This window comes from Halichoeres trimaculatus, unplaced genomic scaffold, assembly GCF_033239565.1.
Source record: "Halichoeres trimaculatus isolate MK-OKI-2021-1 unplaced genomic scaffold, fHalTri1.1 fHalTri1_scaffold_21, whole genome shotgun sequence".
NCBI lineage: Eukaryota > Metazoa > Chordata > Actinopteri > Labriformes > Labridae > Halichoeres > Halichoeres trimaculatus.
Window position 1 is genome coordinate 3957794 of NW_027437199.1, and position 25156 is coordinate 3982949.

Consider the following 25156-nt stretch of genomic DNA (forward strand, 5'->3'; position numbering starts at 1 on the left):
AAAACACACACACACATATTCACAAACACACACTGCAGCTGAAACTTGATGTCAGTTATGTCATCACCCCTCCGGCAGCCATGTTGGAGGTCCAACGCCTCAGCAGGAAGTGATTTGTTTGCTGTTTCATGTTATAGAACGTATAAACCCCGGATCACCGTCAGTGTTTATGACTACGAAGAGTCATTTATTTACCTAAATGAAAGTGTGTGTTTGAGTGTGTGTGTGTGCTCACCTGACTCTGGGTAGGTCTTCCCGGGGGAGTAGCTCCATGAGCTGTGTGTTTCCAGCCAATCGCAGATGAGTCAAACTCTGCAGACCAACTAACGGCAGAGATGACAGCTGATTGGACGACAGGTCGCTGCAGAGACGGATAAAACAAAACACTTACTGATACATTTTTTCTTTTATTACGTGTAAAGTACGTCATGATCCAGCACTTATAGACCAACTGGGCGGTTTTCTGGTAACTCACAGTTTGGTGAGTGCGGGCAGAGCTGAGAAAGAGTTCAGCCTCACTGATGAGAGTCTGTTCCACGATAAATCCCTTCACAGACACAGAGACACAGAGGAATCCAGGAGTTAAACACTGTCACATCACACACAACATGAGTGATGACAGCTGAGTGTGTCGGTGACCTCTGAGCACTGACCTTATTCTGAATATTCTGTAGGATTAGGTGTTAGCACAGATTAGGCATGAGGTCTCATTTAACAGCCGCTCTTTGTTTCTAATCCCGGCATAAAGAAAGTTTTGTGTGAGAGTGAGTAATACTTTAATTTCTGTAATACGATTAGAACAGTCAGAGAGGCATGTCGGAAATGCAACAACGCATAGGTCCCTGAGGAATGTTGCTTCATAGTCTGCTCAGCTAAACACCTTTTGTTTGGTCATTTATTATTAAAATCTTAAGAAGATTATCCCACTGAAATATGTCACAAGAGACGACTATTTGGTGGATTTTGGTTAAGGATGAAGAATATTGTCTAAAAGTTAGGGAACTGTCCCTTTAAGGAATTTTACTGAAACAACAGTAAGTTGCTTTAATTTTTTTTTCTCACTTTAATTTTGTTGGTTTTTGTTCAAAATTTTCAAGACAATAAAACTGAGTTCAAGCGTTGAATTAACTTTTTTTTTTTTTTTTTTTTTTTTTTTTTGATGGAACCAGGTCCCATAAAAATAAATAAATAAATAAATATATAAATAGAAAAAATAGATTAAAAAAAAACTGGTTCACTCATAGTTTATCTCCAAACAGTACACCAACTGTAGTAGCAGTAAAATCTAAAAAAACAAAACAAAAAAAACCTGAATTTGTAAAAACATTTTTTCAGATTGTCTTTGAAAGCATCAGCAGCCAGCTACTAAATCCATGCCATAGACCAGTAGTTCTCAAACTTTTTTCAGTGATATACCCCCTGTAAAATGTTTTGCCACCAAGTACCCCCTGACAAGCGTGAAGCAGTTTTGGTTGGAAAAAAAGACACAAACACAGCACTGTACTGTTAGTGTCTAGATATATATAATATTGAGTTTATGAACCTAAACTTACATTGGATTCAAAATTGATTGAATAAATGGTGTTTAAGGAATTTTGCTTGGTTGCTATTTTTTGGATTTACATTTATGAATCTTGGGTATCCCCAGGGTTACGAGAACTACTGCCATAGACCGTCTAAAGTATGGACATGGTCTCTGTGACATCACCCACCTGTTCCTGATGCAGAGTAAAGAAGCTGATTGTTGTTGGAGGCCGTATTACTACAAGGCGCCTGTCAGTCACATGAGCCTAGCTGTGCTTCTGATTGGACAAACTCGTTGTCTTAACGTCTTCTAAACCGCTGAGGCCCTGTTTATGCGACAGCTTTTCTTTTGAAATGGCTAAAACGCGGCGAAAACGCAGTGAAAAAAAAATCTGCTTTTACACGACAGACTGAAAATGCTGTAATAAGCATACCAGGCCTGTAGGTGGTGCTATAACTGTCTTGTCCAGAAGCCGCTTTTGGTAGATCTCCACCGAAGTAGAGATGAGCTGATCATCTGGTGAATTTGGGAATACTAAGTTCAAGAGTGGAGCATCAGATGCACATTTTGTATGAAGACAGTCACAGATTCAGCAGATTGAGCAGCTCAAGCACAACACGGTAGTTTGCGACAATCGTAACGACGGTACTGTCCTCCCTACAACGGTGTCCGCAGCGTTTCAGAAAATCCCGCTCTGGAGGCTGTTTTCAAAAGTTTGCGTGTTAGGTCGGCTGACAGGTGATGGAGTCATTACTACGAGCGTGATTGGCCAAAATTCTTTGAGGGGTGGGAAAGGGGACGTTGGATAAACATAGAGTTGTAGTATGTCAATAGAGTTTGCATCAATTCTTTGTGTTTTCGTCATTATTCTTTTAATCACTTTTTTTTATCATTTTCTATTTGCTTGGCGAGCTAAAAACTGAGGGCCTGTTTGAGCGGGTTTGTAACAAAGACCAGAAGTACAATAATTATTTTTTAAAAAATGTAATAAATTCCAAAAAATAACAAGTTGTAACATTTTAGCCTCTGTATCTTTTTATATTTTGAGTACTATTAAATTTCTTCATTGTGGGGGTTGTTGTTACATATGAGGGCCTATGAGAGCTACCTGTTGGAGACCCCTGCAAGAGATTTTCAAAGTTTACAAAAAAATAATTCAATTTTTACAATAATAATTAATCAGGTATTAAATTCAGAAAGCTAGGTGAAAAGTTTGCCCTCTTTTGTACTGTATTTTCAAATTTTGGGCATTTGTCTTGAGGAAAAGTTTTAACTTTATGTTTTTTAAAACTTTTACTTTCTCCAGAGGGACATATCAGACTTCACACTAACTTTTAATTGAAGTTTTTATTTGTATAATTATTTCAAATCTACGATCATTCGAGAAAAAAACCTGAGTCTCAGATGAGCATCAGTCGTTGTATTTCTCTGCAGAGTCCTGTCTCCAGAGCCAAATGATGTCATCGTACCTGTCCCATCATCCTGCAGACCACCTGGATCTGAGTCTGCTTCCATTTAGAGCACTTAAAGAGGGCACCTCCGGATCAACGCTCAGAGCTGCAGGCTAATTAAACCTGCCGAGTGTGTGTGTGTGTGTGTGTGTGTGTGTGTGTGTGTGTGTGTGTGTGTGTGTGTGTGTGTGTGTGTGTGTGTGTGTGTGTGTGTGTGTGTGTGTGTGTGTGTGTGTGTTCTTACAGAGAGCGTAATGACATCAGACCGTGAAAGGTGTTCTCCTCCAGTTCCTCTATCTCGTTATGGTGCAGATCTCTACACACAAACACACACACACACACACACACACACACACACACACACACACACACACACACACAGGGTGATATTTCCATGACATCATGATTATCAATCTGTTTTACAGCAGAGACATTTTTCTTTCTCGGAGCGATCTGATTGGTGGAGGAAAAACTACGATGGTGCTAATTATTCCCATCATGCACAGCTGGCTGTACTTTATTGGTTGTTATGGTTATTATTGTCGTTACACTGACAGTGAAATCTGCTGCTCACAACCTTTTGACTCCAAACGGAAATCATTAATTTATTTCTTTTTTAAAACGGACTGTCAAGAACTCACATCTTCTGGACGCTCTCACAGCCTGAGAAGCTCGGCAGACTCTGGATCTGATTGTAGGAGAGATCTCTGCAGGGAGAAACATCTCACTGGTCATAAAAGCTGGGATTTCCAACACACTCTCAAGGCATCTCAGCAGAAGACGCAACACGAGCAATACTCCTTTAAAATAAAAGGTGTCACTTTTATCCAATCAGATTCTTTGTTTGGACTCACAGCAGCTGAAGGTTCGGCAGCTGATCGCACAGAGACCCGGGCAGGGAGGTGATCTGGGCTCCTGTGATCGTCCTGCAAATACACAAAAACACACACACAAGGAATAGAAGATGAATACCTTTCAAAGAATTGTGGTGCGTTCAGGTACATTGAGGTTCATACCATAAAATTTGATGTAAGGTCAAGAAGCCACAAGGTGCTTTAAAATAAAATGATTTGGCAGGAATGTTTTAAAATCTAAAAAGTGAAGCTGAGTGGTGCATTCAGGGACAGAAAGAAAGCAATAAGGAACATAAATATGCTGTGTGGTGCACTTAGGAATGGTTGAACATATAACGTGCGTGATGCATTCAAGGAAGGATTAAAAAGTTGTGTGATGCATTGAGGCACATCAAAGATGCAGTGTGATGTGTTCAGGAACATAAACAAAGCAGTGTGATGCATTCAGGAACATGTAAAACGCAGTGTAGTGCACATTAAAAAACACATGGTGCAATCAGGGACTGTTTAAAAAATTGTGTGATGCATAAAGGCAATTGAAAAATGGCGCGTGATGTGTTCGGGAACATTAACAAAGCAGTGTGATGCATTCAGGGACTCTAAAAAGTTGTGTGATGCTTTGAGGCACACATAATAGCAGTGCGATGTGTTCAGGAACATGTAAAATGCAGTGTAGTGCACATTAAAAAACACATGGTGCATTCAGGGACTCTACAATAAGTTCTGTGATGTGTTCAGACACACAAAATAGCAGTGCGAAGGGTTCAGTAACATTAACAAAGCCGTGTGATGCATTCAGGGACCCATTAAAAAAGTTGTATGATACATAAAGGCACATCAAAAATGCAGCGTGATGTGTTCAGGTACATTAACAAAGCAGTGTGATGCATTCAGGAACATGTAAAATGCAGTGTCGTGCACATTCAAAAAACAAATGGTGCATTCAGGGACTCTTTTAAAAGTTGTGTGATGCGTTACACACAAAATAGCAGTGAGACGTGTTTAGGCACACAAAATAGCGGCGTGATGTGTTCAGGAACATAAACAAATTAGTGTGATGCATTCAGGAACATGTAAAATGCAGTGTAGTGCACATTAAAAAACATGTGTGATGCATTCAGGGACTCTTTTAAAAGTTGTGTGATGGGTTAAGACACAAAATAGAAGTGCGATGTATTCAGGGACATTAACAAAGCAGTGCGATGCATTCAGGAATAGTTAAATGTTGTTTAGTGCACATTAAAAAAATATGATGCATTCAGGGCCCCTTTAAAAAGTTATGCGATGTGTTTAGGCACACAAAAAACAGTGTGATGTGTTCGGGAACATAAACAAAGCAGTGTGATGCATTCAGGGACTGTTAAAAAAGTTGTGTGATGCGTTTAGGCACACAAAACAGCAGTATGATGTGTTCAGGAACAATTAGAAAGCATTGTGTCGCATACAACTAAAGTTTATAAGCAGTGAGGTGCATTCAGGGACTGGTATAAAAGGAGGTAAAATGATGTGGTCAGGTGCAGTCAGAACTTTGAGGCGCATTAAATGTGGTGTGTTCGGGTCCTTTCCATTTATAATGTAATGTTTTTGTGTTTTACAGCTTTTTATCCACATTGAGGGTGCGTTCAGTTGCATACGGCAGCAAAACTTCATATTACGTGGATCAATTTCAAATGAATGTTTTTGTCTCTATTAAACATTTCATCTGTTTAGGAAAAAAGCGTGAGGCTGTTCTGATGAATTTCTTCCATTTGACGTGACGGTGAGATGTTCAGGAACAGTGGGAGAGGTCTCTGAAAAGGTAGAAAGTTGAAGAATGTGTGACGGTTTGTTTGCTCCGTGTTTTTATTTCCAGCGGCTGGTTCAGCGTGAGGTGACCGTCGAACACACACCGCTCCCAGAAAAAGAGTTTAAATGGAAAAATACAAGAAAACAAACACGGAGAAGGTGTTTATTATGACATGGAAAAGTGGGTCACAACAAGGAGAGAAGAGAGGGTTTGAATTTCAGGCTGAGCGGCAGAAAAATAAAGTTACAGTCCGTCTGATAGAATAATAACTCAGCGTATTAATAACAGCAGCTTGATTTGAGGTTAAGCTCTACAAACACACACTGATGCCGGCTACAACAGCAAACAGATAGGAAACATTCCTGCCTCTGTGTGTGTGTGTGTGTGTGTGTGTGTGTGTGTGTGTGTGTGTGTGTGTGTGTGTGTATGTCTTACAGGCTCTCCAGGCTCTTGGTTCCCGTCAGATCTGGAAACTCGGTGAGATCCGCAGCTCCGTTCAGAGAGCTGAGAAACAAAACGAAGGTTTGTGTTTGTTACGGGACAAAAGCAGATTTTTGGCTCAAACCTGCAGAAATACAATCAGCCTGTGTGTGTGTGTGTGTGTGTGTGTGTGTGTGTGTGTGTGTGTGTGTGTGTGTGTGTGTGTGTGTGTGTTTGTGTGTGTGTGCGTCAGGACCCAAAATACTCGACTGACTTCTGGTTTTAATGATTTGGTTTACGTGCACCAAATAATCACACAAATTTTTAGGATGCAGATGCACGTTCCTCTCTCCTGACTCCAGAAAATAAAAATATGTTTGTATAAATTTCCAGTAATTTCACCTGAGCACCAAAATCTGTTTCTGATCAAATCGCCGCCAAGAGTTGTGCAAACCAGCTGCTCAATCTGAGCTGATATTTGATTATTGACGTCTGACTGTAAAGTTTGTTTTTAATGTTTCATTTCTCACCGACGGTAAAATATACGTCTGAACTCATTTCTTTTGTCACGCAGGTTGAAGAAAGGATCATTTTTGACGGCTTTTAGACACCAGCAATAAATAAACAAGATAAAATCAAGTTAGAAGCATGTGCATGTATGTAGAGTTGTTTCCAGTGAATATCAGGGATAAACAAACTCTCATTTTCATGACTCAAAATCCCAAATTTTAAGTTTAAATTCCAGAGAAGAGCATTTAAAAAAAAATTATGACTTTTAAAAAAGGCTAAAGAAAAAAATAAAATCACTTTTTTATTGGTGGCTTTAATCCAAAAAGATTGACAATCATCTAAGATTTCTGATTTCTATTTAGATTTTTTTTCTTTTCCTCTGGATTCAGAGTATTGTTTTTTTTTTCATTGTTTTCAGATATTTTTTTTCTCTAAAATCGGACTTGTTTCTCAGAATTATGCCTTTATCCAAAATTTTGCCATTTCCCCCAAGATTTAATTTTTTTTCTATTTTTGTTTTTGTTTTTTTCCCTCAAGTTGCTTTTTTCTTAGAATTTGGAATTCAGTTTTATTCCATCCTTTAAAACCTTTTTTTTCTACAGAATTTTACTTTTTTCTTTAAGTTCTAACATTTTTTTTCTTTGGTTTCTGCAGTTTTTTTTCCTCAGAATTTGAAGTTTTTTTTTTTTTTTTAATATTTTGCATTTTTTCTTGTAAATTCTGAGAAATTGATTCTAAATTATTTTTTAAATTTTATCTATTTGTTTATTTATTCTGTTTTTTATTTTCTTATTTTTATTATATTATTGTTGCTCTTATTATTTAGTTCTTAATGTTCTGCAATTTTTCCTGAAAATTCTTGGAAATTAAGTCTGAATTATTTTTAAAATTGTATTTATTTATTCAGTTCTTAATTTTCTTATTATTATTATGTTATTTTATTATCGTGGTTCTTATTATTTAGTTCTTAATGTTCTGCAATTTTTCCTGAAAAATCTTAGAAATGAAGTCTGAATTGTTTTTTAAATTTTATTTATTTATTTATTTATTTTACAAAAAAGATCAAGTCTTATGACAGATGGTTTAGTTTTTTTGTTTAATAATACAAAAATTAAAAATGACTTCAGTGATTATTTCAAAAGCGCCACCATATTTGGAAGGTGTATACTTTTAAAAAAAATGCTGAAATCATAAAAGTGTTTTGTGTATTTTTCTTATTTGCAAAAGCCATGAAACTGTATTCATGCCTACACTCTGCAGTGTAGAGGAGCATCAGGTAAATAAGTAAGAAAAAGAGTAAAAACTCAGATAAAATAGTGTAAAAAAAAAGGAACTAAACACTTAATCCTTTACAAAATTAATAAAAATGAAAGATATTAAAAGGTGATTTTTTATTAAGTGCTGTGATTTTTTCCACCACCTGCATTAGGCTGTTTAATAAGTCACTTACAATCAAAATATTTATCATTACTTCTCTTAAATTCTAACACACTGTGTTAAGTTAATTAACGCTACTGTTTCCTCAGATATGTAACGATTCAGGCTCTTTAGTTTCACGAGTCAGAATTTTGTGTTTTTAGTCTCCTTGTGTGTTTCATTCTAGTCTTGAGCTGTGTTGTAACTGTTGTGTGTGTTTTCTCACAGCGTCCGTAGCTCTGGAAGGTTCTGGAAGGCCGACTGTCCCACAGACTGGATCGGGTTGTCGTAGAAAAATCTGAAACAGACAAAAGTCATCAAAAAAGGAAAAAATGATAAAATACTGGATGGGAGTGAGTTACCTACATGGTAATCAGAGAGGGGTTCCCCGTGAAGGCATGCTCCGGGATGGTCTGGATGTTGTTACTGTGAAAACCACTGAACGGGAAGAGAAGAGAAGTTTTTTCATTAAATTTACACTTTTATTCATGTTGGATTAAATGCTTAAGTGTAATCATCTTGATCAAACAGGTTGGACTCACAGCTCTTTGAGGTGACTGAGGGAGCGGATGGCCGTGGGAAACTCCACCAGATTGTTGTAGTTCAGATCCCTGACACAAAGAAAAGTTAAAAACATTACACATGTCAACATCACCTCTTATACATTCATAAAAAAAAAGGAAATTAGCTTTAAAGATTCAAAACCAAACTGTGAACATGTTTAATTCTGCTTTTAATGGAGATCTTTGGCTTTTTGGGGCCAGCCTCTAGTGGACATTTGAGGAACTGCACTTTTTTGCACTTTTCCATCCGTCTCATTTTCCGGGTGTTGCTGATTTTGTGCTCACTCTTCGTTAGCACTTTACCGCCGTGGGAACGTCCGCCCTCCCCAGAGAGAGTGTTTCATGTAAATGTTTGTGTTTCAAGCTTTGGTGTTTATCTCAATCTATTTCCCGTCTTTTCGGTTTATTAAAGCAACATTTAGCAGCGCCTCACTCGTCTCTTTCATCACCACTAAAGACTAGAGCATTCTCCGAATCCACACATGGCTTTAATTAGTCCTCACATCCTTCTCTGGGCTGCAGGTGGCTGTTACACACACACACACACTCACACACACACACTCACACAGTGTGTGGAATGGATCTGCCACATTGTGAAAATACCATTAAATTGAAATTGCTTCAGTCTGGTCCTGAGAGTGTGAGTACATGTGTGTGTCCAGAGGATGATTTGTAACAACAATCGCTTTCTGCCAAACTATTATTGTTGCAATTTGTAAGGTTACGACTGGATGAGAGCGAGATACGCGCTCTCTGATTTGGACAGTTTGGAGGCTCATGGAGGATGCAGAAGTTTTTGGAAAATCTCAATTATCACAGTGTCAAGCTGTAAATTGCACATCCTGATTAGGTTCAAAAGGTTGTTTAAGAAGAATGGAGAACATCAGGAGCTCTGCAGTCACGGTCTCTAAAACTTTTACAGACAACATCAGCCTAATGTTGAAAACTCCAAAAACCCAAAATGAGACATAGTTCAGATTCCCAGAGTTAAAGTTTGGCTAAAACAAAACTTTAACACAACAAAGTGTTATAAAATGACAAGAATATAGCATAGTTAGCTTTATATAGCTTCAAAACTAGACGCAGCAGTTAGCCTAGCTTCGCAGGAGTAAAACTTTAGGTTCCAAGTTTTTCACAATAAGAAAGGATTTTAATTGTTAACAAATTAGCACAAAGTCTGACAACCTCCCTGTGACGGACAGACCATAAGAAGCAGAACAAAGATTTTTCTGTTGGTCTGAGCTGTTTCAATCCGCCTCAAGTCTTTATGCTAAGCTAGGCTATAAGACTTGGTATGTGGTAAATGTGGAATTGTGAGTTTCATTTTCAGCTAAAAACTTAAAGTCAGGGAGAGAACAAAATAGCTTTTTTTCAAAGCTTTTCAAGTTTTCGTGAAGTTGGTGCTTCCTGCTTCCATATTTTATGCTAAGCTAGTCACAAATTTTGAAAATACACATACAAAACTAACATAAAATTAATAATCATCTTTATATTTCTCATTTAGAAAAAACTCAAACACACCAAGCTATCCAAGTTTTTTACTTTGGCGATGTTTTGAATGTACATTCCTCTGGTACTTTGCTAGGCTAGCTAGGTTAGCTAGGCTAATAACATTGTGACTCCAGTTCTCAACTACACACTGCAACAAGACATTAATTTAACATCTATTTTAGCATTTCTCAGCTGGCACAATGGTTTATAAGCAAATGTGTGCCCTTGTCAATCCAGTGTCTATGCTAAGCTAAGCTAACACTCTCACATCAGTTCCTAATTAAATATAGGCATGAAATTGATATCCGCTAATATCACCTTGACAATGCCACAAAGAAAACTTTGATTTTTTAAGGAACACATTTCGTGGTGCTTTATTAATATATTAATGCTAAGCTAGCTAGGCTAATAACATTGTGACTCCAGTTCTGAACTACACACTGACACAAGACATTAATTTAACATCTATTTGAGCATTTCTCAGCTGGTTTATAAGCAAATTCCTTAAAAACGTCCTGTTTTAGTTGTTATATATGCATGTCCTTGTCAATCCAGTGTCTATGCTAAGCTAAGCTAACACTCTCACATCAATTCTTCATTAGATATAGGCAAGAAATTGATATCTGCTCATGTGTCACCTTGAGAATTCCACAAAGAAAACTTTGATTTTTTTAATGAACGCATTTCTTGGTGCTTTATTAATCTATTAATGCTAAGCTAAGCTAACGACTCTTATTTTTCACTAATAACGTACCGACATGCTTGGATAGATATTTTTTATTGAACATTTTCTTGATGATAAAACTGAAAATAAGCATTTCCTTAATTTTCCTTTGCTGCTGTTTGTCCTTATTCTTTATGCTAAGCTAGGCTAACAACACCCTAAGTGGTCTCTTTATTTAACTTAACTCTAACTAATTAACAGCTTAGACAATTCTTAACCAAACTGATTTAAAGAAAGTGTTTTCCTGCCAAGTGTTTCAGTTCTTATGCTAAGCTAGGCTATCGACATGCTAACATTGATTTAAGACGACAAACCGACATCAAGTGGGTATTAATCTAAATAAATGCAATCTTGACTCTTTCTTAAAATGTACTTTCCTTCTTCTTTAATCTTTTTTTTTTTATGCTAAGCTAGGCTACAAGTATCCTCACCTCAGGTTATGACTCCACACGTAGTACCCCTTTAACGCTGTCCGGTTTATTTTTGATTGACAGGTGTCTCGGCCTTTCCCACACAGTTCATGTGGTTGTTTCAGGGGGTTTCATGCTAACCGCGCTGTTTTTGTGGCGCCTCAGACGTTTCCTCAGAGATGTTTTCAAAGCTGGATTTTGGGTTTTCCGCTCACCACCATTTTCGTCACTTACTGGAACCAGAAAATCCTAATTCGGGCAAAATCAAAGGGAGCTTGGGTGAAACTAAGGTGGGCATCGGAGGGAAAACCACGGTAGATGAAGCGGACCCTGACACTCTTTGAAAACCTGGGTGGGTTTTTCCTCTGAGACTGAAGCGAACTTGTTGGATTAATTTATTTTGCTCTGTTTTCATTTCCGTTTTCTTCTCGGCTCTCTGTTTGTGTTTATAGTTTCAGATGAACATGAGTCCCCGTTGTGGTTTATTATTGCTGATCTTACAGGTACACAGCCTCCGAACACACACATACACACACACACACATGCTCCTTGTGTGTGTGAATAGTAATTATGATTAGCATACAGCCAGGGCCACACACAGAGCCACGCAGACATACAGTAGAGAAGTATTTCCAAATGAAGGCAGTGTGTGTTTGTGTGTTTAAACCTGCTTCTCTGGTTGACTGAGAAAACAGAAACATTTCTTTACACACACACACACACATTCCTCAGATTATACACACACCAACATAAACACAGGTTAATCTGCCCGACTTGGTCTAATATCCAGAAATACTTGCCATAAAACCCGATCACATGCTGACTGGCAGTGCTTGAAATTTAATAATGTAGCAGCTGATATTTCAGGCATTAAACTCTCACTTTCTCACATTTTGACGTCTTTTATTATTTTTTTGTGTGTGTATTATTATGATAAAGTTTCAATTTTTTAATGTTAGACATTTTGTCTTTAGGAACTACAGATTTTTTTCATATATGTTATTCTACTTTTCAATCAGTTTGGCAGATTGTTAGGAAGGATAGATATTAGCTTGTTAGCACACGAGCTAATGCTGTAAACAGTAAAACCCTCCAAATTTAGCATGGTTGTTTGAATAATTCTTGTACAGCTACAGGGTGTCCACCAGTCATGTGACCTGAGCTGTGTCCCTGATTGGACAATCAAACCAGAGTTAGAAAAAAATCACTCTCCGTACAGTGTGTGCCGATAGTGAAATCAGTGTTTTAGACCCAAGCTTTTGTTTCTGAACCAGGCTGTAAATATGTTTTCAAAAGCTGTAAAAGTCTGTTTTTTAAAGCTGGGTGTGTACGTAACTTCCTGTCTTCCTGCAGCCAGCCTCAAGCAGATTCTCGATGAACAACAACTTTTAGCACTTCTGCACAGGCTTCATCTTTACTGAACGGAAGTTTATCAGTGTGTCATTCGTTCATTCCATATCTGATTTGGAATCAAAAATCGGAAAATGGATAACGGCCTTTTTTTTCACTGTTTTGATTTTGTTTTGTAATTAAAAATAGAAAATGAGAGAATGGAATTATCATGGGATTTTTGTTTTATTCGTTTTTGGTTTGTATCATTTTCGATGTGTTGTGACCCGGGAGTTATTGACTTTTTTTTTTTTTTTCAGGAAGGTCAGTCAATGTGATTTCATTGATGGGTGAATTGAGCAGCACGATAGCTGACATTTTACAGTTAATACTAGTTAACGTTTTTGTCAAGGATGGCGGACATGTACGTGCTTTTTAAAGAAGGAAAAGCGTGTCACACTCTCCGTACACCCATGTCCTGCAACGTCTACGAAATGTCTGTGTGGGTCTTACCAGCTTCAAACAACTGCTTAGTAACATCAGCGTATTGTTCTAGAGCGACCATAGTGGTCTATTTATATGTCACTCACTTTATATCGCCTTCTCTATCTCTTTGAACAGGTTTCAAGATCTGCGTGGTTAAAGACTGGCCTCCCTGAGAAAAAAAGTCAACAACTTCCAGGTCTGAATAGAACAAAAATCCCATGATGATTCCTTTCTCTCATACTCTATTTTTAATTTCAAAACAACAAAGAAACATGTGCTGGAGTTCAGCACATCACACTCTATGGCAGCTGAATACGCAAGATCACAAGATCACAGCAGAACCACATGTTCCTGCAGGAATCACACTCATGACAACATATTAGCATGGTGATTAATTAGCATGTTCTGCTCATCTGGTCCTCCCAAACTTCAGCACCGTCAGTCCTTGCTTTCCCCTTTTTGATTTTTGTCCTTATTTGTCCTCATCCAAAACGTCAGATTTCCTCTGGGTCTGACCTGCTGATGACTTCTGCTCATGTGTCAGTGACGTAGTTTTGATTTACAAGGATGAGATTTATGATCAGGAACCAAAAGACAGTGCAATATTTTGATGCAACAGATGCTCTGAATGTTTTTGTGTCTGATTTCCTGTTTGGTATGAGCAGCTCTTGTTTCTTTGGTTTTGTGGTATCAAACTTTATGGCTTTAACTCAACACCTATGCACAGGTCTGAGTTAGCTTGTTAGCATTTGTGCTATCTTCAAACAAACATTCAGAAATGTATGTTTGTTAACTTTTCTTCAATAAAATGTATAATTTACTCCGTTTACATCTTTGCAATGAATAACTTCACGCTAAAACAAGACGACTAACCTCAGAGGACCAGTATTAGCTTATTAGCATTGAAGCTAGCTATCATCAAAACAGCCCAAATGTTGCAGCATTGTTGCCACAGATCAAGCATCCTTCACAGACGTATAAATTAAATCCTCCTCACACCTCCTTATCCTTCATCCTGACCCCATTTCAACCCTGACTTCTCTAACCCCTCCCCACACACACACACACACACACACTAAAACTCACAGCGTCTCCAAACTGTGGAGTCCGTGGAAGCAGTTCGTTCCCATGGAAACGATCCTATTGTTGTTGAGATGCCTACGGAGAGAGAGAGACTGATTGACTAATGAAGCAGACAAAGAGTGTGTGTGTGTGTGTGTGTGTGTGTGTGTGTGTGTGTGTGTGTGTGTGTGTGTGTGTGTGTGTGTGTGTGTGTGTGTGTGTGTGTGTCTTTCTAAAAGGGGCCCCGGGGCCTCTCAAGAAGGTTTTTTTTCTTTTGGTAATTTCATGCAAATTAGCTTTAAGCCGATTGGACAAAAGAAATGACAGCAGACTTCAATGCTGCCGCGCTGAATGCCATCACACACACACACATACTCTCTCACACACACACACACACATACACCAATCACACACAAGCAGAAAGGTTTGCGTGTTATTAAGGAGCTATTAAAGACAGACAAGGACGGTCACTGCTACGGTTAAACTTAATGCAGAATGCAGTAACAGCTCCTAGCAACAGCCTGCACACACACACACACATGTGCACACACTCACACACACACACACACGTGCACACACACACACACACACAGTCATTTTCCACTTCCAAACTTGGTTGATTTTCCGTTTTGATTGAGGCAGTGAGTGATTTTTGCACGTACAGCACCACCAGGCGTCCCAGCTTGCTGAAGGCGTGATCCGGGACGTGGCTGATGTGGTTGAGGGCGAGCGTCATGGCCTGCAGGGCGGGCAGCTCGCTCAGGGCGTCCACCGGCACCTCTCTTAGGGAGTTATCGTCCAACCACAGGTGACGGAGCGAGCGCAGGCCGGAGAAACATCCGGCGGGAACGCTGGAGATGTGATTGGCGTCCAGGCGGCTGTGGAGAGAAAATAAAAAAGCAAAAATACTCTCCTTGAATGTTGAACTCCTACACAAAGATCTTTGCCATAAATAGTCCAAAAGTGCTGCAAAACTTTTGTGTTTCCTCGCCTTGATGAGAGCAGCAGCGAGAGAAAGATGGCTGAAATATTTGGCGATTAAAGTGCATTCAAGTAGACTTACTGACATTTCCATTCAAGGCTTTTTTTTTTGCAAATTGAAGACAAAAATGACAGAAAAACACTTCAACATGTAAAAGAGGCTTTGAGCTTTGATGAAGAGCCCTATTTGCAGGACATGAAATGAAGGCTTCACTCACTTTGAAGCAGCCTGAGAGGAACATTAGAGATCAAGTGTTTGAACAGCCGAGGAATGATGGGAAGGCCCCTCCAGAAACACTCCAGCGAAGGACGAGCTCTCAGGCTAAACGGAGGTATTTTAATGAGCTGAGACTTAATTCTGAGGGTGTTTGTGTGTCAGTCACTGCCGCTGAAATCTCAAGACGGAGCAATCCGTAGAAAGACTAATACAGGTAAGAACTCAGACACTGTGCCCCAGATTTTTGAGTCCAAACAATGAGGAAAAAAGAGTATGAACATAATTTAACCAGTCAAAATTCTTGTTGTTGTCACTGACAACATTACAGCCCTGTTTGGTTAAAGATGCTGTGAGGAGGATCTGTTTGATTGGACTGCAGCGCCACCTTTTGGCCCGGAGTCTCACACACACTGTGGTGAAGATGTGACTCTTAACAAGGCGTGTGTTTGTTTTGGAAATGAATGGAGATCAGATCTTCTTTTCAACTCTACTTTTCTTCAAGTTCAAGACAACAATTTAGTTTGTACCGTAGTTTAGTTGCCAGGACGTGTCCGTAATGTGTAAGGTTAGTGAATCCTGGTTATGTCCTGCCAGTCATCTACCAATCAGAGCTAACGTAACCTCACTCTTCATTTTATTGATAGACTCTCAAGTTTGAACAGACCACTGCAGAATAACTGCTGACTGTGGGTTGGATCGGACGTTATCACTAACAGATTAGCTCCTGTTTTAGCTTTAAGCGTGTGTTGAAGTACCTTCTGCCTGTGTTTTAGGCTTTAGCCCATGTTTTAGCTTTTTTGCCCTTATTTTAGCCTTTAGGTTGTGTTTTAGCCTTTGAGCCTGTGTTTTTACTTTTATCTTGTGTTGTAGCCTTTAGCTTATGTTTAAGCCTTTAGCATGTGTTTTAACCACTAGCTTGTGTTCTGGCCTTTAGCCTGTGTTTTTGTCTTTTGCTCTTGTTTTAGCCTATAGCTTGTGTTTGAGCCTTTAGCTTGTGTTTTACCCTTCAGATTGTGGTTTAGCCTTTTAGCTTGTGTTGCAGCCTTTAACTTGAGGTTAAGCCTTTAGCCTGTGTTTTAGCCTCTTAGCATGCGTTTAAGCTTTTAGCCTGTGTTTTAAACTTTAGCCTGTGATTTAGACTTTAGCCTGTGTTTAAGCCTGTGTTGTAGCCTTTGTCCTTGTTTGAGCCTTTAGCTTGTGCTTTGGCCTTTTAGCCTGTGGTTAACTATTTAGCTTGTGTTTAAGCCTTTTGCCCTTGTTCTAGCCATTATCTTGTGCTGTAGCATGTAGCTTGGGTTTTAGGCTTCAGATTGTGTTTTAACCATTTCCTTTTGTTTAAGCCTGTTAGCACGTGTTGTAGTCTTTAGCATGTGTTTCAGCCTTTAGCCTGTTTTTTAGCCTTTTGCCCTTTGTTTTAGCCTATAGCTTTTGTTTAAGCATTTTGTCTGTGTTTTAACCTTTAGCCTCTGTTTTAACATTTAGCCTGTGTTTTAGCCATTAGCTTGTGTTTTAGCGTTTTCTTGTGTTGTAGTCTTTAACTTGTTATTTAACCGTTTAACTTGTGTTTTAGCCTTTAGCCTTTGTTTTAGCCTTTAGCTTGTGTTTAAGCCTGTTATCTTGTGTTGTAGCCTTAAGAATGTGTTTCAGCCTTAAGCTCGTGCTTTATTACTCTCCTGTTTAGCTTTCTATTGTTGCTCTGTACTGTTTTCTTTCTGACAGTTAAACTTCTTGAAAATTGATTTTTAATGTCATTGAAAAATATTTTGTAACACATTTTTGCATGTATGTCTGCTTATAAACCAGAATCTTTTATGATTTTTTTCCTTAATATATTTATACATGTATATGACCAGGTAAATGCAGTTAATGTAAATTTCCAAACATTTCCTGTTAAGTCCTGTTCATTTCCAGAAAAGTTTCCAACTTTGAAAACTCCTGGAATTTTGCAATTTTTAAAATCAAACAATAAGTCACATCAAAATTGAGGCAAAGGTAGACCAACAATCCCTGCTTGAACAAAAACAACAGGTGATGTTTGTCTCCAAAGTCTCTGTAGGGATCTTTACTGCTCTGATTCTGTGCATTTGAAGGTAAAATTATAGTGCAGCAACTTCCACTGCAGCATATCTGAAAAGTTTGAATCCGTATTAGTCTCTAATTAAACGGATTAGACTTTGGGGGACTCTGAAAAGGTCGCTGCTTCAGGTTTCAGGCCTTGAACATCCAAGCTTCTTAATTAACCCGTCTTCTTCTGGTTCTTGTGGGCGTACAGATAGAAAACCACAGGGATCCTCAGGTTAGGAAATGTACACATGCATGTCCTGTCTGTCTGTCTGTCTGTCTGTCTGTCTGTCTTTCTGTCTGTCTGTCTGTCTGTCTGTCTGTCCTCACAATACCTCCTCTGTTCAGAGCAGAGGGAGAAGAGAAGGATGGGACTCCACATAATGGTCCATCAGATAAATGAGAAAGAGGGAGAGAGGGACCTTAGACAAAGAGAAAGACTGAGACGTCTCCATTCTTATACCCTTATCTACACACACACACACACACACACACACACACACACACACACACACACACAGGTACAGTTACAGTATAATTACGGTGTGTTATCAGGCTGAGGGAACACTGTGTCTTCACTACATACATTAATATACGGCTCCATGTGTGTGGATTCCTTTCCACCAAAGAGTAAGACGAGACAAAAGGATGAGTGTGTGTGTTTGTGTGTGTGTGTGTGTCTTACAGCGACTGCAGGTTGTGCAGGTTGTTGAAGGCCTCGGCAGGGACAGATTTCAGCTGGTTGTTTTGGAGCATCCTGGAAACGCACAAAGAAAATAACATAATGAGAAACAAACGACGCACTGATTAACAGAAGATTAAACCCACATTTGGAAAACACAACTGTTTGCTTTTATTGCAGAGAGACAGATTCTCTGATTGGTTCCAGGTCTATTTTGGTAGGTATTCAGCTAATTAGCTAGGTTAGCTTAGCTGGGATGATGCCACAACTTTGAAATTATCGGTATGACGTTAAAGCAAAGGGAAAATATTCATTTTTAAGGTCTAAAACTATTCACAACCACCAGGATAAGAGCAAAATACAGAAACCATGACTCTCTTTGAATGTCTTAGCTTCACTTTTGGAGAGCTGCCACGTCATCCATCATTTTATTTCTAATGGAATAATTCTGATAAAATATTGCTCAGAGTTCAGTTTGTGTCAGTCCAGCTAATTGTTGCCCATATTAAATAATCAGGCTAAGTATTTGTGTTGGAAACAGCTCAAATAACAACAATATGTTTAGTAGCAGGTGAAGTAGCAGAGTAAAGCTCCGTATGTTTATCAAACGGTTGGATAGAATAACACAAAATGATGAGGATAAATAATCCACACATGAAAAGAAGCCTGGATTAAACACAACAGTAGCAACTGTTTAATATGTAAACAATGAACAGTGGCGTCAATCCAAACTCTTGAAACTAAACCGAGACACTGAAATCTTCAAAGGGTCTCTGTGAATGATTAGCACCAGTAAACATACCACACGTTATTACAGTTTGTGTGTCAGAGAGTGTGAGTTTGTGAGGCCCAGCTTCACCTGGGGTAGGGTATGAGTTTCTGAAGTCGTATATTGGTTATTAAACACATAATGTAGGACTGTATATGAGGACTCACAGCACTTTGAGGTTGTAGAGGCCGTTGAATGCTCCTCTAGGGATGAATGACAGATCGTTTCCCGCCAAACGCCTGAAACAGAGAGAAAGGTGGGGTTACTAAATGTATTCAAATCTGCCTTAAACACAATTATTCAAGTGCCGAACAGTCAATAAAAAACCTCCAGGAAAAAAAAAAAAAGATAACGTAAAAATATCTGCAATTCCTGAAGTGTCCACAAGGGGCTGGCTCCAAAAGTGAGTCGATCTCCATTGGAATCAATGTTAGAAATCAAACTCAACAGATTAAATAAGCATCCTTACAGCCCAGTAAATATGTAAAATATTTTTTTTTGAGTAGATGTACCAAACACTGCATTTCTAAAAGTGTCCACTAGGGGCTTGCTCTAAAGCAAGTCAATCCTCCTTAAATCCATGTTTAACTGTCAAACTTAAGAGTCACCAAATTTATATTTCAAACCTCTAAAAATCATTTTCTGAGTAGAAATTTGATAACTAATAAATAACAAAACAGTACCAAAACTGTTATTCCTAACATGACCACTAGAGGCTAGAACCAAAAGAGGGCCAATCGCTACAGAGCTCTTTATTGAAGTATTTATAACTAAACAGTTCAAAAAGGCCTGACTGGCCAATTGCTCTGAAGGATTAAACCAATAAACTAGTGCCAAAAACTGCAGTTCCTAAAGTGTCCACTTGAGGCTTCCTATCAAAAACCATGAGAAATGTAAAACTTTACAGCAGCAAAAACATGTTTCCAGCCTTGAAAAAAAAAGATTAAAGCTGTAATTCGATCCTTAAATAAGGCCAATATGCAAGTGCAAAATAACGCAATTTCATTGGTGTCCACTAGGGGCTGGATTGTTAAGCAATCTTCCCATCAAAACTACATAAAAGGTTTAAGGTTACTGTAGGGACAAGACAAAAAAAAAAGGGTTAAGTTCTGAAAAAGTGCCAAATATTGTAATTCTTGATGTGGCCACTAGAGGCTGGCTATAAAAAGTGAGTCAATCACCAAAGAGCTCTTTATTAAAATCAAACTTAGCAGCTGTAAAAAGCCAAATTGCAGCTTTATAAATGAAAATAATGTTGTTCTTTGAGTTGCTAATTGAAAGAGCTTTTAAATGAAGCCGTTAAATATGTGACAAAAACTGAAATTACAAAAGTGTCCACTAGGCACAATTCTCATGTTAAAAGGCTGGTAATATTTATGAATTTCTTGAATCTTTAAGCTAAAAAAAAAAAGAATTATACATCAAAATACAAAAACAAACAAAAGAAGCATGTAGTTCCAATAGTGGCCACTTGACTCCAAGTATGAGCTTATTCCTATTTACTTTAATGTTAAATACCCAACTTCTCAGTAGACCATAGAAACACATTGGTAGTCTTGGAAATGATAAACAAATGGTGTTAGAAGCTTGTTTATCATTCATGACAACCGTACAGAAGCTCTCTAAAACAAAACCAACAGATCTGATTAGTTATGGATAAAAGTCAAACATCAGTCTTTGGTTTGAAAAACACCGAGCTGTACTGGGACCTGCAGGTCTATTTGTTTTCAGAGGCCATGTAGAGTTCAGCCAGTCCGCTTGTACCCAGCATGCACCTCTGCGGTGTCCTATCGCGGTTGTGACGTTTCTCACGCCACAGTGACAAATATCACACACACACAGACACGCATATAAACACTGATAGCTGGCAGCGGGGCAGAGCAGAGTCATGTTCAGGTCTCTGTGAGGTCAGCTGTTAGAAGTCTGGCTCTGGTTCTGGGTCTCTCTGCTCTCTGCCGTGTTTTTATTCGGTCCGGCAGCTTCTGTCTGGAGACTCTGGATGTTGTGAAAGTGTTCATACATATCATGACTCCTCTGAGGAGGTGAGGAGAGATGGAGTTACATATCGTATCCTCGCAGATATCTGAGATCACCGCCTGCACTGTAACGCTCACCAGGTGCCATCAACATGAGCGTTTCAGGCTCTAAACAGAGTTCATGGAAACATCTTCAGATCCAACACGAATGAGCTGATGCATGGACGGCGCGGGCTCACTTTTACCATAATTTGGTCCAAGAAAAAAACACATGTATGGCTGCATGAATGCCTGTCAACAACCCCTGCTTTCTGTATTACTTTCCTTCCAACAAACAGCCATGTGGGTGAATGAGCAACCTCTAGAGAGTCTCATTTTTCTGACAAATAAGAAGAATCAGGGTAATGTGGCAGAAAAGAAGGGGGAGGTGCATGTTTAAGGTAATGCATGGGTTGAAAAAAGCTTGCTACATAGACCTTCATCTGAGTCCTGGGTGAAAATAAACTGGTAACTGGTAAATGATAAAATACAACACAATTCGACAAGATACGATATGGTACAACAAGATAGGAAATGAGACAACACAACACAATACGGTATGACATTATTGGACTCAACATGATTGAATACAATACATCTCAACATGATACAATACTACACAGTATGATGTAATGCAATATGATACGACACTACAGATTGTTTGGTGATGATATGATATGATATGATACAATAGTATACGATACAATACAACACGATATAATATGACATGATACAACACGATACAAAATCATTATACTTAACAACATGTCATGATATGATACAACATGATACAAAGCGATACAACCCAATACCCAATAATAAAACAGAATACAGTATGGTTACATATACCTGGGTTCAAATACAATGATAAATGATTTGATATGATTTTACGATAAAAAAGGTGAAATAATAAGCAACAATACTTTATGATATGACATGATGGGATATAATCCCTTGAAAAACTTAATGGTACAGCATTGCATGATACATTTAGATACATCATGATGCTATACTTTAAACTACCTTATGATACATTTTTTAAAATATGATAAGATAATGAACTCTATCAGGGAAAAGCCTATGATATGATGTGATATAATATGCAGTGACATGAAGTGATATGATATGATATGATATGATATGATATGATATGATATGATATGATATGATATGATATGATATGATATGATATGATATGATATGATATGATGTGATGTGATATGATTTGACACAATATATGATATGATGTGATATGATATGATATGATATGATATGATATGATATGATATGATATGATATGAAATGATATGATATGAAATGATATGATATGAAATGATATGATATGAATTTATGATATAATATGATATGATATAATATGATATGATATGATATAATATGAAATAATATGATATGATGTGATATGATATGATATGATGTGATGTGATATGATATGATATGATATGATATGATATGATATAATATGAAATAATATGATATGATGTGATATGATATGATATGATGTGATGTGATATGATATGATATGATATGATGTGATGTGATATGATATGATATGATATGAAATGATGTGAAATTAAATGAAATTATATGATGTGAATTTATATGATATGATATAATATGATATAATATGATATGATGTGATATGATATGATATGATATGATATGATATGATATGATATGATATGATATGATATGATATATTTACACTTTAAGACATGAAATGATCCAGTACTTTTAGATACGATATGATACGTTAAGATTTGATACGATATATATGGAACAAAACAACACTTTACAATATGACATAGTACAACACTTGAATACACAATATGATGTAATGTGATAGAATTTGGTACAATGCACTATGATACCATTCTTAACAGCAATTACAAGGAATATTTTACAATACTTTAGAATGTGATATGATGGAGTACTTGAAGGTACAGTTTGATACAATATGCTACCTTATGATATGATAAGATTAGAATTTAAAGATTTCAGATAAAGTTTGTAAAATATGTTAGTAAATCTTTAACAAATTATATGACTCATCTGGCCAAGTCTACGTCATTATTACGATGACAGCTGACAGCTGATGTGTGAAGAGACTTACAGGTAATCTCTAAAATGATGTGTAACGTCTCAGCTTGGTTTAATGACACTTTCACTCAGGTAGAGGATCCCTCAGCCTCAGAGTAAAACAGATATCAAAAGAGTCTTGATCAATCGATCGGCTCGTTTATTGAATCTTTCAGCTCAACGTCTGGAAGTCTTATCACTTTGATCCACACCGACATTTCCAGAATTTACACAGGTGAGAAGGAAGTGAACCTGTGTCACCTCCTAAAATCAAACACTGTAAATGATGACACAGCAGCAAAGAATGAACCTGTGTGTGTGTGTGAATGTATGAGTGTGTATAAGTGTGTGTGACTCACAGCTCCTCCAGGAAGTGAAGGTTGGACAGAGCTCCGGTGGACATCACAGTTAGATTATTCATGCTGAGATCACTGCAGAGACAGGAAGAGAGATGACTGTTAACGCCTGCTTGTGTAATGACACTCAGCAGCTTTTCAATAAACAGAAAAATAAATTAACATACATGATTTTTTTATAATTATTCCACATCTCTGTCATGTGATGGAGATCCAGTGCAAAACGTGTCACTACCTAATTAAAGAGACAAGTCCCCGAAGAGCAGTCGTATGTTTGAACACAGAAAACTTTAAAAAATCACGTTTCACAAGTGAAAACATTTAGTTCAACAAAGCATCCACTCAGAAACTCAGGCACACACACACACGACTTCACGACTCCTTCAAAGAGCTGCTGAAAGTCAACACACACCTGAGTGAGAAACAAGACAGGAGTGGAAGTTACTGGAAGACAGAAAAAAATGAATGGAGGAGTAAACCAGAGCTTGTTTTTCAGTCATTTAAGTTTTTTCCCCACTGGACTTACGTAGAAACACGATGGAGTGGAATAATTCTTTAAATGTTCACATCATACACCCCAAATACCTTTTAAACCTAATGTAAATGCCAAAATAAACTCTCTTTTGGTTTGTTGCTGAGGTAAAGTAAAATATGGTCTGATTTTGACAGGCTTTATTTCGTTTTGAAAGCCACAGGATGTTGGCTGGTCCTGCAACCTCAGCGAGACTGAGTTTCTTTGCCTGATCTTATTCCCTTTCATTTTCTTTTATTCCCTTATATTTGCTTTTAATTGTTTTTAGTATTCTTCTTTTTTGTATGTGTCTGTTTTTTTTCTTTTTAATTTAATCTACCTGTACATCACTTTGTTTACAGCTGTGGTTGTTTTTAAAGTGCTCTATCAATAAAGTTTGTATGGTTATGATGAACTTCAGCGTGTAAACACACTGACTGAAAACGACGCTTATTAGATCAGGAGAAGAAGACAAGACAAGAGGACATCTTTAAGAGTCTGATTTTACAGAGGGACAAAGAGACTCAGCGGCTGAGAGAAAGGGAGGGGACACTTCTTTGCTAACTGGAGCAGCAAAGATCTTAAGTTACTTCAGTCGCGTTTCCACCAAGCAGACCGGTTTGTTTCGTCTCGGTACGGCGCGCATTTTGTGGTGTTTCCACTGACTTATCCTGGGACAGATCCCCAAATAACCGAGACGAGCCTTCCTACTTTTTGGGACCCTTTCGTATGGGTGCCAGACTGAACCGATCCACTCTCGGAAGGTGGAGCTACAACACTGCAGACCGTTGATTGGTCAAAAGAATCAACACTTACACCCCGACAGCGGCTGCATTTCTCCTGGCGGCTCACAGACTTCACTGAAATGAAGCTTGATTGTTCTTTGTATCAAAGAGCTACATGCCAATCACAGAGAGGACGAAATGCTGCATGTCTTCAACTGTGTCTCGTTTTTCTTCTTTGTTGGATTTATTAGCGGGGTAAACTGTGTCACGCTGCTATGGCGTCACGCTATTGTTTAACAGCTGCAGCTTTCGGCATCCAGCTTACACGCCGCCTACCACGAGAGGAAACGGTTTGCTGTGGAAACACAAACAGGATCAGGCTTAACTGTACCAAACCGTACTGAACCAAACCGGACTGCTTGGTGGAAACGCAGCTAAAGAATGAGCCAAGACTTCACATCCTTTTTTTAATCGGCGGATACCAGTAGATCGCATCCCTGACCAAATCCTGTGCGTAGCACCGAGAACTGATTCACTTAAGTGGAAGAGTAGGCGATTTTCCATGCCGGACATGAACACAGCATTGTACGTTTATATGTTGAAGAAAAAATATCTTAATTTGAAAAACTTTGAGATATTATAATCAAAGAAATTAATATTAATTACCACATAAACACACACAAAACTACAGAAAACAGGTACCATTGAGTAAGTT

General features: G+C 38.1%; 1 protein-coding gene across 1 annotated transcript in view; it reads right to left on the reverse strand.

Moving 5' to 3' along the window:
* The window catches only part of LOC141810356 (leucine-rich repeat-containing G-protein coupled receptor 5-like), a 40755-nt gene that overhangs the window by 4201 nt on the left and 11398 nt on the right, over positions 1-25156 (reverse strand). The window contains exons 2-15 of the mRNA XM_074697803.1: positions 23209-23280; positions 18905-18976; positions 17972-18043; positions 14690-14905; positions 14052-14123; positions 8505-8573; positions 8329-8400; positions 8189-8260; positions 6052-6120; positions 3831-3902; positions 3618-3683; positions 3221-3292; positions 476-547; positions 236-361 (exon numbers count right to left, since the gene is read on the reverse strand). Of these exons, the coding sequence (XP_074553904.1) occupies positions 236-361; positions 476-547; positions 3221-3292; positions 3618-3683; positions 3831-3902; positions 6052-6120; positions 8189-8260; positions 8329-8400; positions 8505-8573; positions 14052-14123; positions 14690-14905; positions 17972-18043; positions 18905-18976; positions 23209-23280 (1194 nt within the window). The remainder of the gene's footprint in view (positions 1-235; positions 362-475; positions 548-3220; positions 3293-3617; positions 3684-3830; positions 3903-6051; positions 6121-8188; positions 8261-8328; positions 8401-8504; positions 8574-14051; positions 14124-14689; positions 14906-17971; positions 18044-18904; positions 18977-23208; positions 23281-25156) is intronic.